Source organism: Halichoerus grypus, chromosome 3 (assembly GCF_964656455.1).
Source record: "Halichoerus grypus chromosome 3, mHalGry1.hap1.1, whole genome shotgun sequence".
In the NCBI taxonomy this organism is placed as follows: Eukaryota; Metazoa; Chordata; class Mammalia; order Carnivora; family Phocidae; genus Halichoerus; species Halichoerus grypus.
This window is the reverse complement of record NC_135714.1, coordinates 73,160,300-73,175,117: the sequence shown is the minus strand read 5'-3', so window position 1 is coordinate 73,175,117 and position 14,818 is coordinate 73,160,300. Positions and strand designations below refer to the sequence as shown.

The window sequence follows — 14,818 nt, the reverse complement described above, 5'->3', positions numbered from 1 at the left end:
ATCTCCTAATTAAAGGTCTTTGATTTTTCTATAGAAAAAAATAGAATGACTGAACTTTACTAATTTTTGTTTTATTTTTAATCCATTTTTATTCACTACATACATGGCCAAAGATTTCTAGCTATGTTTTAAATAAAAGCACATTAACAGAGAACAATTGAGCATCTACTATATGTAAATGACTATGGTAAAAAGGACAGGAGAAATTCTACACTTTCTATACATTAGGTTATTTCTTCAGTCTTGCAAATTTAACCATTAATAATTATATATTAAACTAAATAAAATTTATAAACGTCACAAATGACAATTACTAGAAATATATGACTAAATATTCTCAAAACAAAAATATTTCTGTGGGCTTTTATAAAAATCACCTTGGCCATTATATTAAGCCTTACTGTAAACTGCTATAAATCTTTGCCTTAATAAGACTCTAGAAACAAAAATTGAAATGTTTTGCCCTAACAAACTTTTTTTAAACCCTCAAATGATTTTTAGTTAGTAATGTAAGTAATAGAATTTAATGGTATCATTATTTTAGTTTTCAGACTTTTGAAAATCACTTCTATTTAAATCATTTTAAAATGGTTAGCATTAATGAGCTTTTTATCAATATCAATTATCAATAATGAGCTTCTTATATTTTGAGAAGACCTTTAATTATGTTGCTTAATAAAAATATAAATTTCAGGGCGCCTGGGTGGCTCAGTTGGTTAAGCGACTGCCTTCAGCTCAGGTCATGATCCTGGAGTGCCGGGATCGAGTCCCGCATCGGGCTCCCTGCTCGGCAGGGGGTCTGCTTCTCCTTCTGACCCTCCCCCCTCTCATGTGCTCTCTCTCATTCTCTCTCTCTCAAATAAATAAATAAAATATTTTAAAAAAAATAAAAAATAAATAAATAAATAAAAATGTAAATTTCATAAAACCTATTCAACCAGAAATTCTTCTTTCTGAGCTTGTGACTTTTTTCAAACCCTATAATGTGTCATCCAAAGTGAAACAGGTTTTCAAAAGACATTTTATTAGGTAACATTAAACAAACCCAAGTCACTCTAAAGAATATTTCATTTATCAGAATTGTACTTCAGGTAGGCAAAGTGAGATCATTTACCTCATGAAAAATTTGGTTAACTCAGTTGATTCAAGAGGTATTCCAGTTTTGGCTTCAACCAAGCTACCTATATCCTGAAGTAGACTCAGGAGATTTACAGTTTTTAGTATATCATCTTTTTTCCTTACAATAAACTAATGAAGTACATAGCACCCATTACTTTATAAAAAATGAAATTAAAGTTTAAAAATGCTTGGTTTTGTTCCCAAGCAAATAAATTGAGCTAAGTCTAAATTTATATCTTTAAGTCACCCTTTGCTCTTCATCATGATTGCCTACCAAACATAACTGAGATTGCTACATTATAATTCTTTAAATTATTACCTGGTTTTATTTTTCATTGTGAATATCTTTAAAAATGCAAAAACCAGAAAATATTACAATTAATGAATGAACCTTTCACCCCAAACACTTAGTGCTCAGCTTTGAAAATTTTCAACAACTTTCCAATTTTGTTTCATCCATTCCCTCTTCCATACTTGTTGGTAAAGTAAATCTCATATATCATATTGTTTCAACCACAAGCCTCTCTCTAAAGTTTTCTTTAAAAAAACAAAACAAAAACATTCAATACCCAACAAAATAAATAATTCTGTAATAATTTAGTCATTTCTCAAATTTCTCTTATTGACCCAGAAATATATTTTTATAGTGTTTTAATTTTTTCAGTAAGTGTGCCAACAAAGATGTCACACTGCATTTGCCTCTTTTAATCTATAATACCCCTCCCCTCTTTATTATGCCAATTACTTGTTTAAGGAACCAGACTGTTACCCTGTAAAATTCCTCACATTCTTATTTGGTTGCTGGATTCCCTCTCTCCTCATCCCAGTATTTCCTGTAAAATCACAATTTAATCAAGAGAATTGAATAAATTTAAGTACTTGTAAGTAGGAGTGGTGGTGCTGTATACTTCTCTGGGCATTGCATTAAGAGGGAAAAATGTCTAGTTGTTACAATTTTAGTGATGTCAGTGATTAGTGGATTTACGTATTGCCAGTCTAAACCAAAATTGCAAAATTCTCCATCAACAACACACCCTTACAGCCATGCCATGGCACATACAGACATCTTCATTATCCTTTTAATGACTGCTTAGTATACCATTGTATATTCAACAAATGTCCTGTTGAAGAACATCTGAGGTGTTTCCAATATTTTGTTATTACAAATATTTTGCAATGAATAGTTATTTGCATACATTATTTTGTATAGCTCCAGTATTTAGGATAAATTTCTAGACGTTGGATATTTGAATCTAAAGGTAAATGCATGTATAGCTTTGCTAAATATTGACAATTTCCCTCCAAAAGGGTGTACATTCTCACTATATGTAATTCTTCTAAGATAAATACACATGGATGACAAAATTGTATAATGTGAGAAAAAAATCTGCATTTTTAAAAAACTATCTGTCAAATCAACTGCAGCAAGAATGTTTTAAAAAATGATTGTCCTAAATTTGTATTCAACCAGAAAAAACTTTCAAGTAGCTTCTTTGGATATTAGCCTACAATATAGAGTAATAAAACATAAACACTGTAAAATATAAACACAGCCTTCTTTTGACAATTTTTAATGTGATATTACCTATAACATAAAAATACTGCATGAACAAAAAATCATTATAAAATATTGGAACTGGACATAACCTTAGAGATTATTTCTAATTCTTAAAAGTTAAAAATATGGACGCTAAAATCCAACAGGTTGATTTTTCTCAAATATATGCAGTAAGATGAAGATTTTTTTTTTTAAGATTTTCTTTATTTATTTGATGGAGAGAGAGACAGCGAGAGAGGGAACACAAGCAGGGGGAGTGTGAGAGGGAGAAGCAGGCTTCCCGCTGAGCAGGGAGCCCAATGCAGGGCTCGATCCCAGGATCCTGGGATCATGACCTGAGCCGGAGGCAGACGCCTAACAACCGAGCCACCAAGGGGCCCCAAGACCAATATTTTAAAGCTCCAGTTTAGTATTTTTTGAGAGAGAGAAGGAAATGGAGAGAAAGAGAGTGATGGGGGAGAGGCAAAGGGAGAAGGAGAGAGAATCTTAAGCAGGCTCCACACCCACCATGGAGCCCTATGCGAGGCTCGACCCCACGACCCTGAGATCATGACCAGAGCCAAAATCAAGAGTTGGACACTTAACCAACTGAGACACCCAGGCACCCTCATATTATTTCTACTTTAATTTGAAAATGACTGTTAAAGATGTACATATAAGAAAAAAAAAATAAGCAACAGCTTGTCTTTGTACCCAAATATCTAAATATGAATAAATACTTAATCCCTATAACCTATTTTAACAGGAGTAATTTTGGTATTTGAAGATATGACAATTTATGCTTTAATATAAATTTAAACTATTACAAATATAATGGGCTCCCTTCTTCATTCATTCAACAAGAATTTACTTATCTCATACTATAACTATGTGTTTATGTGTTCACGAGTATGTGTTTGTGGTTGTTATTGGCAATTATTAATTTTGAGGTCAGCCTTTTTGCATCAACATTAACCTATGCGGCTATTACTGAAGCAGTTAAGATTTTTAAGAGTACACCTTGATATACAAAACCTCCACTTGGTTATATAAAATAAATGAAAAATGGCATTGTAATGGTTTTTTTTTTCCCTCAAAAAGAGAAATATTAACTTTTCCATTATGTGTTAAATTGCAATTTCCTTCTTTGAAATGCCTTTATAGGTTTTTTTTCCCTATTTTATAATTGTCTTCCAACTGGATTTATATTTCCATATTAGATTTTAAGATCACCAGAATCATGTGTCAATGGTACCTAGCTACAAACTGGAGATGGAAAAGACTGAATGCATCCTAAACAATATGAAGTTTATCAATGAAAGCTAAATGATTAGGATCAGAGTTGTATGATATCGTGCATTTATTTAACACTTACCCGAAGGATGAAGATTCTGTTCCTCCAAAAACTCTAGATCAAGCATTAGATCATCTTCATCCAGTTCACAAGATCCCAAATTATTCAAAACATCCTGAAGAAGAAGCAAAATCAATAGTTATAGACCAAACCACTGAGAAATTGAAGAAATATCGACATTCAGATGCCATGAAGCAAAAAAAGAACTCAAAATTAGAAATGAAAAGTTTTAGCTGAATCCCAGAAATTATTTGACCAGCCCATGGGCTTTAACATTATCTGTCTAATAAAATATTCCAAGAATTATTATAAAAATCTTAACTTCCACTAAAACTGCTAAAGAGGATATAAAGGTTTTTTCAAGTTTATAGAAGTCTGTGAACTGAAACTTTATTTTTTTATATTTATCTTTCAAATCTGACAACTTTCTTCTGACACATTTAATGAATTCTCAAACAAATTTTGTATACAGTGCCAACTGTTAGATATTAAGCGAAGATCCAGTTAACCATTTCCCAATTATTTGCTTAAGATTAGGAAGGATGAACAGAAGAAATAAGCATCAATTAGATTAAAAATTAATTATTGACTTTCATAATGCCATAAATGTCAGAGCTAGATTACATTTTTCCCTTCCCTTCCATTCCCTCCCCTTCCCTTTCCTTTCCCTTCCCTTCCCTTCCCTTCCCTCCCCTCCCCTCCCCTTCTTTCTTTCAGAGAGCAAATAGCAAAATAAACCAGAGGGGTATACTGAGAAGTCTTGAGGGGAAACAGTGATGTGCAGAGGTAGGAATTCTTGAAGGAGGAATAAGGTCCTAATTTGTGTATTTGTGTATATAGATAGGTGGTAACTATATTAAGAAAAAGCAATAATTTAACATTTAGAAACTAGATTGAAATAACAAAAGTACAGTTTTGTACATGATGCTACATGTACATGATGCTGCATGTAGTAAATGACACTATATCTTAGACCACTTATCCTACTGATGTGAATGTTACCATAATTATTTATGTTTAAAGAACTAAATATTCATTTTAAAAAGCCCAGTGATATTGTCAAATGGAAACTGAACACCTTAGTTCTAGGAATTGAAAGTAAGGACACTGTGGGGAGGAAAGAAAGGACACTGTGACTTTTAAATAAATTATTCTCACTGTAAAAAAAATAGAATTAAACATTACTAAACTTTAAAATCATGTGGTATCTGTGAATAGAACACAACAGTTTCTAAGGTAAAAAATATCCCCAAGTCTAAGGGATTCTTTCTACTAATGAAAGTTACAAGTAGTCATTATCTCATTGTATTATATTACATTGTATCTGTATTAATTACAAGGTAACTAGTAATTTAAACTATAAAAAAAAATCAACTGTTTACTGGCAGTTTTATGATACACTGTGGCAGGAATAGCCTACTGAGAATAAGTTGCATATTTACATAGCATCAAACGATGTTATAAAATATAGGCAACAAAAGATAAGCTGCCATCCTCGAAAATGCAAAATAGAATATTAAAGCAAGAAAAGAAGCATAATTCAAGTTGAATATGGAAAAGAAAGAGTTTAGAAAAGGGAGGTTTGGTAAAGTCACTATTATTAGTGTCTATTAAGCACTATCCAAATGAGAGAATCTTAATCTGGAAGTCAAGAATACTTTGGTTAAAAAAAAAAAAAAAATGTTTTATAGTGAAAATGTACTACTTTATCCAGCTTCAGATTAGTCTAAGTAATTTTAGTCTTATATTTAGAATTTCATTGACCAATATTATATTCTTGTTTTCATCCAAAATTCGTATGTTGAAGTCCTAACCCCCAGTACCTTAGAATGTGACATGTCTGGAAAGAAGTCCTTTAAGGAAGAAATTATATTTAAATAAAGTTGCATGGGTGGGTCCCAATCCAATAATACTAATGTTCTTATAAGAAGAGGATACTAGGACACCGGCAACATGGACAGAGGGATAATGATGTGAGGACACAGCAAGCAGGCAGCCATTTGCAAGCCGAGGAGAGAGGATTCAGGAGAAATCAAATCTGCCTACACTGTGGTCTTGGACTTCCAGCTTCCAGAACTATAAGAAAATAAATTTCTATTGTGTAAGCCACCTACTCTGTGGTATTTTGTTATGTTAGCCCCAGCAAACTAATACGGTCAACAACATTTAGAAAGCAATGAAGGTTGGAACAAAGGAAGAAAGGAAATAAATGAGTACCTGGAAGATGACTATCACCTTTTTTTGTTATGCCCACTAAGGACATCTTTTTCATTGTAGGATTCTATGGTTTTCCCTCTTCTATTTGAAACCACCCTGCCCAATCCACCTTGCTATGGTATCAGAAGAAGGTACCAGGTTCTTACATGAGCCAAACCCCGTCTTTGGTAAATAATCCAAGATGGGCATCTTAACCAAATTTGCTGATCGCAACCCTTCTGCACAAATGAGACAAGTTTCTATTTGGTGATAGATATTACAAGATGTAAAATGACATCATCACAGAGGCCTTGGATTTCATTATATAGTTAAGACCAGTCTAAGTCTACTTGAAAAATAAAATGTCATAGTAGCAGGTCTTCTGGTTCCTGGTTCTAACAATTCCAGAGGTCCAAAGGCATTCATGATCTTTTCAAGGTTGAATTTTGAATTTTTACGTTAATACATCCAAAAAGGCTTGAAAAAATAAATTCAAAAAAAGATTTTTTTTTAACAAGGAAATATTTAAAAACCCTGCCACTGATATTCCTACATTTAATTTAAGAAAGTAACACCAAGAAATTGAACAAATTAAATTTGGAAAACTTACTGCATTGTTTCAATTTTATTCTCATTTTGCAGGTGACCCTTGACATTTGGATTAGGATGGGTCCACTGACCACCAATCTAGATGAATTGTTCTTAAATCTAATTCTAATTGTTTTGTTATCTTGCTTAAAAAGCACTTTCCTGTTAGTGTAGTGGAGTCTTTGAATCTGGTAAAACCTCATAGTAAAAGGAGAGAAGATGCAGCAACAAAGAAAATCAATATGAACTCATAAACCTAAAAATAATATCTTTTCCAGATCTCTCCTTAAAAGAGACCAGTAGCAGTAACAGTACTTTTGCCCTCAGCCAGCACGTATGGGCAATCCAGATACTTGCTGCCCAATATCCACCAATAAAAAAAGAACCAGAGCTCCTTGGGGAAAGGGGGGAAAAAGCAAGAAAACAAACAAACAAACAATGTTTCTGTGTCATCCTTCTGTTGCCAGAAAACAAGTTTCATCTTAAAAAAAAAAAAAAGAAAAGTCAGAGGCAGTTTTGAAAAGCTAAGGAAGCCTAAATGGCTTCTCCCTGGCTAATCTCTGATATATGAACACAAAAAAGAAAAAATATGGCTAGATTAAACAGCTTGAGTCTGTTGAAGGCTAAGAGTTCATAATACTCAAATAGAAATGTTGACATGAAGGATATGAAGAGGCACTCATACTGGGTGTCATTCGTAAGTGATGAATCACTAAATTCTACTATTGAAACTAGTATTACCATATGTTAACTAACGAATTTAAATAAAAACTTTAAACAAAAAAACAAAGGTGCTCATACAAAAAAAAAAAAAAACACATAGAGGGTAAAATTTCTTTAATTTCTATTGTTTTCCAATAAATAGTTAATATACTTTGTTTCTCTAACTATATGTATGTTTATAATAAGATGACATATATTTCTTTCCATTTGTTTTAAGGAGAGACCTGTAAACATCAAAGTAGCAGCATCAAAAGTAATTCTGTACCAGGAATAGAAAATATTGATCCGCTCTGGTGGGTCACACATAATAACCAAATGGAAAAGGAGTCCAGCAGTTAATTAACACTAATGATCATACCCTGTATCTAACAGGGCACAACTGTGTGTTTCGAACATTTGATAAATTAGTGGAATATCTAGAAGTGGTAACTAAGCAGAAATAGTCTCTCATCTCCTAGAAGATAAAAAGTTAGATAGCTCTACATAATAAAGATGTAATAATGAAAGTGCATGAGTTTTTAATAATGTTCATACACCAGATCTATATATCACAATAACAGGGAAACTGTTTTGTAACACAAGCAATTTGGATTTAAGAAATAAATCATTTTGTGAGGAAACACCAGTATTGCACAAAATTAAAAGCTAGGCTTGAACTTAAATAAATAAGCAAAGGCATAAGGGCATATAACAAGTAGATTTTAATTGTAAAAATAAAGTCCAACCTGATGGCCAGTATCCTCAATCTGAATTATCTCTGAATGTATAGCAAATTCCAATGACTAGACAAAAATTTTTTAATTAAAAACCCAGAATGTGCATGTTTAAGAGATGACTTTTAATTCTAGCATGGTTATTAAATCTTAGGAAAATCTCAGAAAGCTTTGAAGTCTCAGATATCTTTGAAATCCTAGGGATATATGAAAATTTCCATGTCAGCAAAGTGTAATAAGAATAAAGATAAAAAGAAATGTAAATTCCTAGTATCACCATATTAGTAACAACCAGTTTTAGGGTAAGCATATGATAGTTTGTGGGATTACTGTAATATGTATATTTTTTTCTTTAAAAATGGCCAAAGCATTTAAGATAAATTGTCATGTTAGATATGGTATTTTATAATACTTTAGGAAGAATTTGATTATATAAAATTTGAACCAATGTTTAAAGGCCATGGAAAATTTAATTTAATCCATATTCTAATTTATTGGTATGTAACATTTGTATGGATATTTTGAAAAGAATTGGTTGTTTAATTGTAATGAAATACTATTTACTAAATTCATAATATTAATAAATTGGATATTAAATCAAGTACAATTACTACTAAGTATTCTCTAAGTAGACATTTAAAAATCTATCAGTAACACTGAATACTCATGTAATCTCCCAAATGACTTAGACCCATTAAAAGTAAACTAAAAAGCTATTAATGTAGTAATTCAAAAATTAATCTTCTAAACCCTAGGGATATAACAATGAACCTAACAGAGCATGTTTTCTTCCTTCACAGACCTTACAGATAACTGTATTCTAGTAAAGAAATACCATTTTATATAAATAAAGTATTTTTTTAAATAAATCAACCTCCTGTATTTGGTTAGTGTGGAGCAATTCTCCATAGCCTGGTTGCTATTGGCTGAAATAGTAAAATTGAATTTCTGAAGCTACTAGGTTAAAAAAACAAGCTCTGATCACTCTATTAATATGTAACCATTCCATAAAACCCATTCTAAAATAACCTTTTAGCATTATTTCTTTATTGCAATAAAGATAATAATTATGATCCTGCTAAAAAAAGGAAGCGGAGACATGTCACCATACAAGGAAGCATTGCTTTAAAAAGAAAGAATTCTATCAAAGGAGATTATTAAATTATTAAAACATTCTTTAATTCTGAGATTACAAAGATGTTATTAATTGTATATTTATAATGCTCTATTTTAGTCAAAGGATTATCCAAATAGGCTTAACTTATCCAAAAGGCAACAAATGGCATCCTGATCTGGACTTACATAGTTGTTTATGAAATATGTAATTAACATAGTAGAAATGCTCTGATCATTATTTGATCTAAAAGTGAAGAGACACTATTCAAATTAATAGGAGATAGTCAATCTGGTCCGCATTCTTCTTTTAGTCATTCTACATTATAATCGGGGGCTGCTAGGATATACGTATCGTTCTCCGATACTCTAATCATAGGAGTTTCCACAGAATAACCCTAAATGAAATATTATTTTTGAAAATATTATTTTATTATCAAAAAATGTATGATGTACCTATTGTAGAAGACCCTCAGTCAAACCTTCCTGTGTGAGCCTAAAAATACATTGAGATTTGCCTTACAATTAATTATACTTCCTTTACTTGGTAAAAATTATTAGGTCAACTAACTTGGCAAGTGTCTTTAAATAATTCATATTATCCCAAAAAGATAAATCACACAAATTATAAAAAATGAGAAGTGTAAAAGTGGCAAGGTACCCACATCATCAAAAACAGGCATCAGAATAGGTTGGGTACATATAATTTGTAAGAATTGAGTACCTATATATGCAGTGGAGAAGAAAAGAAAATACATCAATACATGGATATATTTTTTAACGCTATGATTTCACTGCTGTTTTTTGGAAAGAGAAATTAACACAACAATATTTTATAACTACTGCTCTGAAGGTAGTTATTTGATTTTGATTTCCTGATTGCATAAAGCATACTCAATCATTATGATAGAATTACCTTCACCTTTCAACATGGCAGCTGTGAAATATTTCCAAACACAGCTTGCTCTTTGCTAGGTACTGATTTACTGTATGGATTTATGTAGCTCAAAATATATTTTTAATAAATATTTTCAGAAATATGTCTTAGTTCTATCACCCCTTATTCGTAAGACTTTCCACAAGTCCAAAAACATATATTTTGCAAATATGAATGGTGATCTTATGTTATTAAAATAATATATTGTCATTATAAATATGCGCAAAGGAGAATATTGTGTTTTAATTATTATGTGTCTCCTGTTGGTGGGAATGCAAGCTGGTGCAGCCACTCTGGAAAACAGTATGGAGGTTCCTCAAAAAGTTGAAAATAGAGCTACCCTACGACCCAGCAATTGCACTACTTGGTATTTACCCCAAAGATACAAATGCTGTTATCCGAAGGGGAACCTGCACCTCAATATTTATAGCAGCAATGTCCACAATAGCCAAACTATGGAAAGAGCCCAGATGTCCATCAGCAGATGAATGGATAAAGAAGACGTGGTATATGTATATATATATGTTTTATACATATACATATACATACACATATATATACATACATACAATGGAATACTACTCAGCCATCAAAAATGAAATCTTGCCATTTGCAATGATGTGGATGGAACTAGAGGGTATTATGCTAAGCAAAATAAGTCAATTAGAGAAAGACAGTTATCATATGATCTCCCTGAAACGTGGGATTTAAGAAACAAAACAGAGGATCATAGGGGAAGGGAGGGAAAAATAAAACAAGATGAAACCAGAGAGGGAGACAAACCATAAGAGCCTCTTAATCATAGGAAACAAAGTGAGGGTTGCTGGAGGGAGTGGGGGGATGGCATAACTGGTGATGGACATTAAAGAAGGCACATGATGTAATGAGCACCAGGTATTACATAAGACTGATGAATCCATGAACTCTACCTCTGAAACTAATAATACACTATATGTTAATTAATTGAATTTAAATTAAAAAATTATGTGTCTCTTTGTATTTAAATATGAAATATTTAGGGCGCCTGGGTGGCTCAGTTGGTTAAGCGACTGCCTTCGGCTCAGGTCATGATCCTGGAGTCCCGGGATCGAGTCCCACATCGGGGTCCCTGCTCAGCAGGGAGTCTGCTTCTCCCTCTGACCCTCCTCCCTCTCATGCTCTCTGTCTCTCATTGTCTCTCTCGCAAATAAATAAAATCTTAAAAAAAAAAAAAAAATTTAAATATGAAATATTTAGCAAAATGAGATTCTTAAAGCTATGCCCAGAGTTGCTAATTTGTCCCTTTATACTAATAAAAGATAAACAGTTCTGTAAATACTAAAATAACAAAACAAGTATCATGTTCTAATATTTCATATTTCAATATTTTTTAGGAAAGTTAACATTTATATGGATTCAACTAACCACAAATTTTATGGATTTTTTTTTTAAAAATTTTATTTATTTATTTGACAGAGAGAGACATAGCAAGAGAGGGAACACAAGCAGGGGGAGTGGGAGAGGGAGAAGCAGGCTTCCCGCCAAGCCAGGAGCCCAATGCGGGGCTCGAGCCCAGGACCCCGGGATCATGACCTGAGCCAAAGGCAGATGCTTAATGACTGAGCCACCCAGGTGCCCCAAATTTTATGGATCTTAAACTAATATCTGAATTCACACAAAATTTAAAATAAACTCTGAACATTTTAATTTTAATCTATGCAAGGAAATAAAGTTAATTTTATTATTAAGTAATAAAAATAGGAAACTAGCAAGTGTGAATATATTACATAATTAGCAAACTTCATAAATAAAAATTAAAATGTGATAACTGCTGTTAATTTAAAAATGCATATTTTTACAAAGAACAAGCTGATGGTTGCCAGAGGAAAGGGTGTAGGGGGATGGGCAAAATAGGGGAAGGGGAGTGGGAGATACAGGCTTCCAGTTATAGAATGAATAAGTCACAGGAATAAAAGGTACAGCACAGGGAATATAGTCAATGGCACTGTAATGCCACTGTATGGTGATGGATAGTGGCTGCACTTACGGTGAGAGCAGCATAATGCAAAGAGAATTTGAATCACAATGTTGTACACCTAAAACTAATGCAACATTGTATATCAACTATACTCAATTTAAAAATTTAAAATTTAAAAATTTAAAATGCTTTTTTCTTAGCATCATTTAAAATAAGGAAAAGAAAACATGGTTATCTATTTTCATGACAAAGTAGAACCAAATGTCACTGATACCATCTCCTTGATTCTAAACCTGACTGTATCACTTTGTGCCATTGTCAATGAAGCAACACAAATAAATAATCTTTATCAAATAGTCTTATCCCCAACAAAAGCAACATTTGTTCAATAAAATACTACAGTTACACCACGTGTAACTGGCTAGAGATGAACATGGTAATGTGAAAAAGAATAATCTAACAATTAGAATATTTGAAGTTCTAACACTACATCAAAAACTAATGATGTACTATATGTTGACTAGCTGAAATAATAAAAAAAAAATATATAGGGATGCCTGGGTGGCTCAGTTGGTTAAGCATCTGCCTTTGGCTCAGGTCATGATCCCAGGGTCCAGGGACTGAGTCCCGCACTGGGCTCCCTGCTCAGGGGGCGTCTGCTTCTCCCTCTGCCTGTCACTCCCCCACTTGTGCTCTCTCTCTCTGACAATTAAATAAATAAAATCTTAAAAAATATATAGTTTTAAAAAAATTATAAAGGAAAAATTAATTAATTAGAAAAAATATATATTATAGAGAGAGAGCATTATTTCTTGCCTTCATTCTTATTTGTGTACTGGGGAATTGAGCACTCCAAAGTCATGATGTGTTCTCTATCATCTCCTAGTTGGTGTCCCTGTCAACATTTTGCCAAGAATCATAACAATTCTTCAATTTTCACTACACACTTCTCTAAGATTATTCTCATGAAAGTATTAATTTGTATATATTCCCTCATTATCTAACACACAAAAAGGTATCAATAGTATATATTTACAGAATAAATAGTAATTATCGTCATTCAAAATCCCATAATATGATCTCCATCTACCTCTCCAAAATTGCTTCCTGCAAAATTATTACAACCAAACATGTTTGTTCATTTCTGGAAATGCCATGGGCATTTCTTTCACCGCACTGAGTATATTCCCTTGCCCCAAATGCCTAAAGAGCATATGCAAGATAACATATTTATACTTTATTAAATGACAGGTATTTTTTACAACACTACTTATAATAGCACTAAAAAATATTTCTTGATAGGAATATTTAATGATAGGAAAGTTTAAAAACCTTTCTCTAAAAAACTCCCTTTATATGCAATATGCACTGGTTCTCATGAACCATAAGACCACCAACTGTACCCACACTAAGCAGAGTGCATTTGCCTAGGAAATCATTTGGACTACTCATTGTACTTCTTGCTAGAGAAAAACATATATGACTGCCTCATTCTTTGTACTAACTCTGAGCAGAGAGTGCTTGCACTTGCAGAATCTTTAGTGTGTATTACTGTAGTGCATGGAAAATAATGACTCATTTACTTAATATCTTACTTTTTATATTATAATAATGTCTCAGTTAATTATCTGAAAATGAGGTGTCTTATTGCCAAACTATTCTGATGAAGAACTATAGTGTCCTTTTTAGAACACCATTTTTTTAAACTATTAGGTGTTTTAAGGAAAATACACTCATGTATAAGCATTCATGTATAATACAGAGGAATGTTTAAGGACTCTTAATTACTAGGCCTACACTAGTTTAGTTGTCTTAGAATTTCTAAGGTGTGTTTTCTTTTTTTTTTTTAAGCTTCATTTTAGCTTCACTGGAAATGCTTATTTTTCACCATTATTAGTATATATGGTTCTGAAAACTATATGAGATTCCCATCACTCTACTATTCCAATATATGCTGAATTAGAATTTGCCAAAGAAAACCTAATATGTAAGCTTGTTAAACCACTAACCATAGAGAAAAATGAAGACAGCTGTTCCAGTGAAAAATGGGTAACTTTAGGCATAGTTTTTTCTATAATTAAGCCTTAGGTTTTATTCCAGGTTTATTTTTATATATGTATACAAGATACTATGAAATTGATAAATATTTTACTGATTCATAAATTAATTATAATTTTATTTATAAAATAGGAATCAAATATATTCAATGATACTTATTGTGTCAAACTTGTGTTAAATAACACAGTACAGTGGGAAATGCAAAAGATCGGGTCAATAAACCTGATCTCGAACCCTGACCCAGCCACCAAACCAGCTCTGTGAACTGAAGCAAATCACAACCCCCTTGATGCCCTTCCATGAAATGAATTTTTAGAATAGTTACTCTAATTCCATACAAACCTAAAGTGTTAAAATCTATAAGACAACTATGAGCTTCTTTCCTATGCTCATATACTATGCAAAGTTAGCCAAACTGCAAAGTCTGTGGGCACAGTCCCCAAAACTTCTGACAACAGAAAGATTGGAATGTTTCCCAAACACCCTCAAGTACAATAATTCACTGGAAAGACTCACAGAATTC

General features: G+C 32.4%; 1 protein-coding gene across 1 annotated transcript in view; it reads right to left on the bottom strand.

The window, feature by feature from the left end:
• CCSER1 (coiled-coil serine rich protein 1) overlaps positions 1-14,818 on the bottom strand; it is a 1,392,827-nt gene that overhangs the window by 1,150,562 nt on the left and 227,447 nt on the right. The window contains exon 6 of the mRNA XM_078068968.1: positions 4,032-4,125. Coding sequence (XP_077925094.1) covers positions 4,032-4,125 — 94 coding nt within the window. The remainder of the gene's footprint in view (positions 1-4,031; positions 4,126-14,818) is intronic.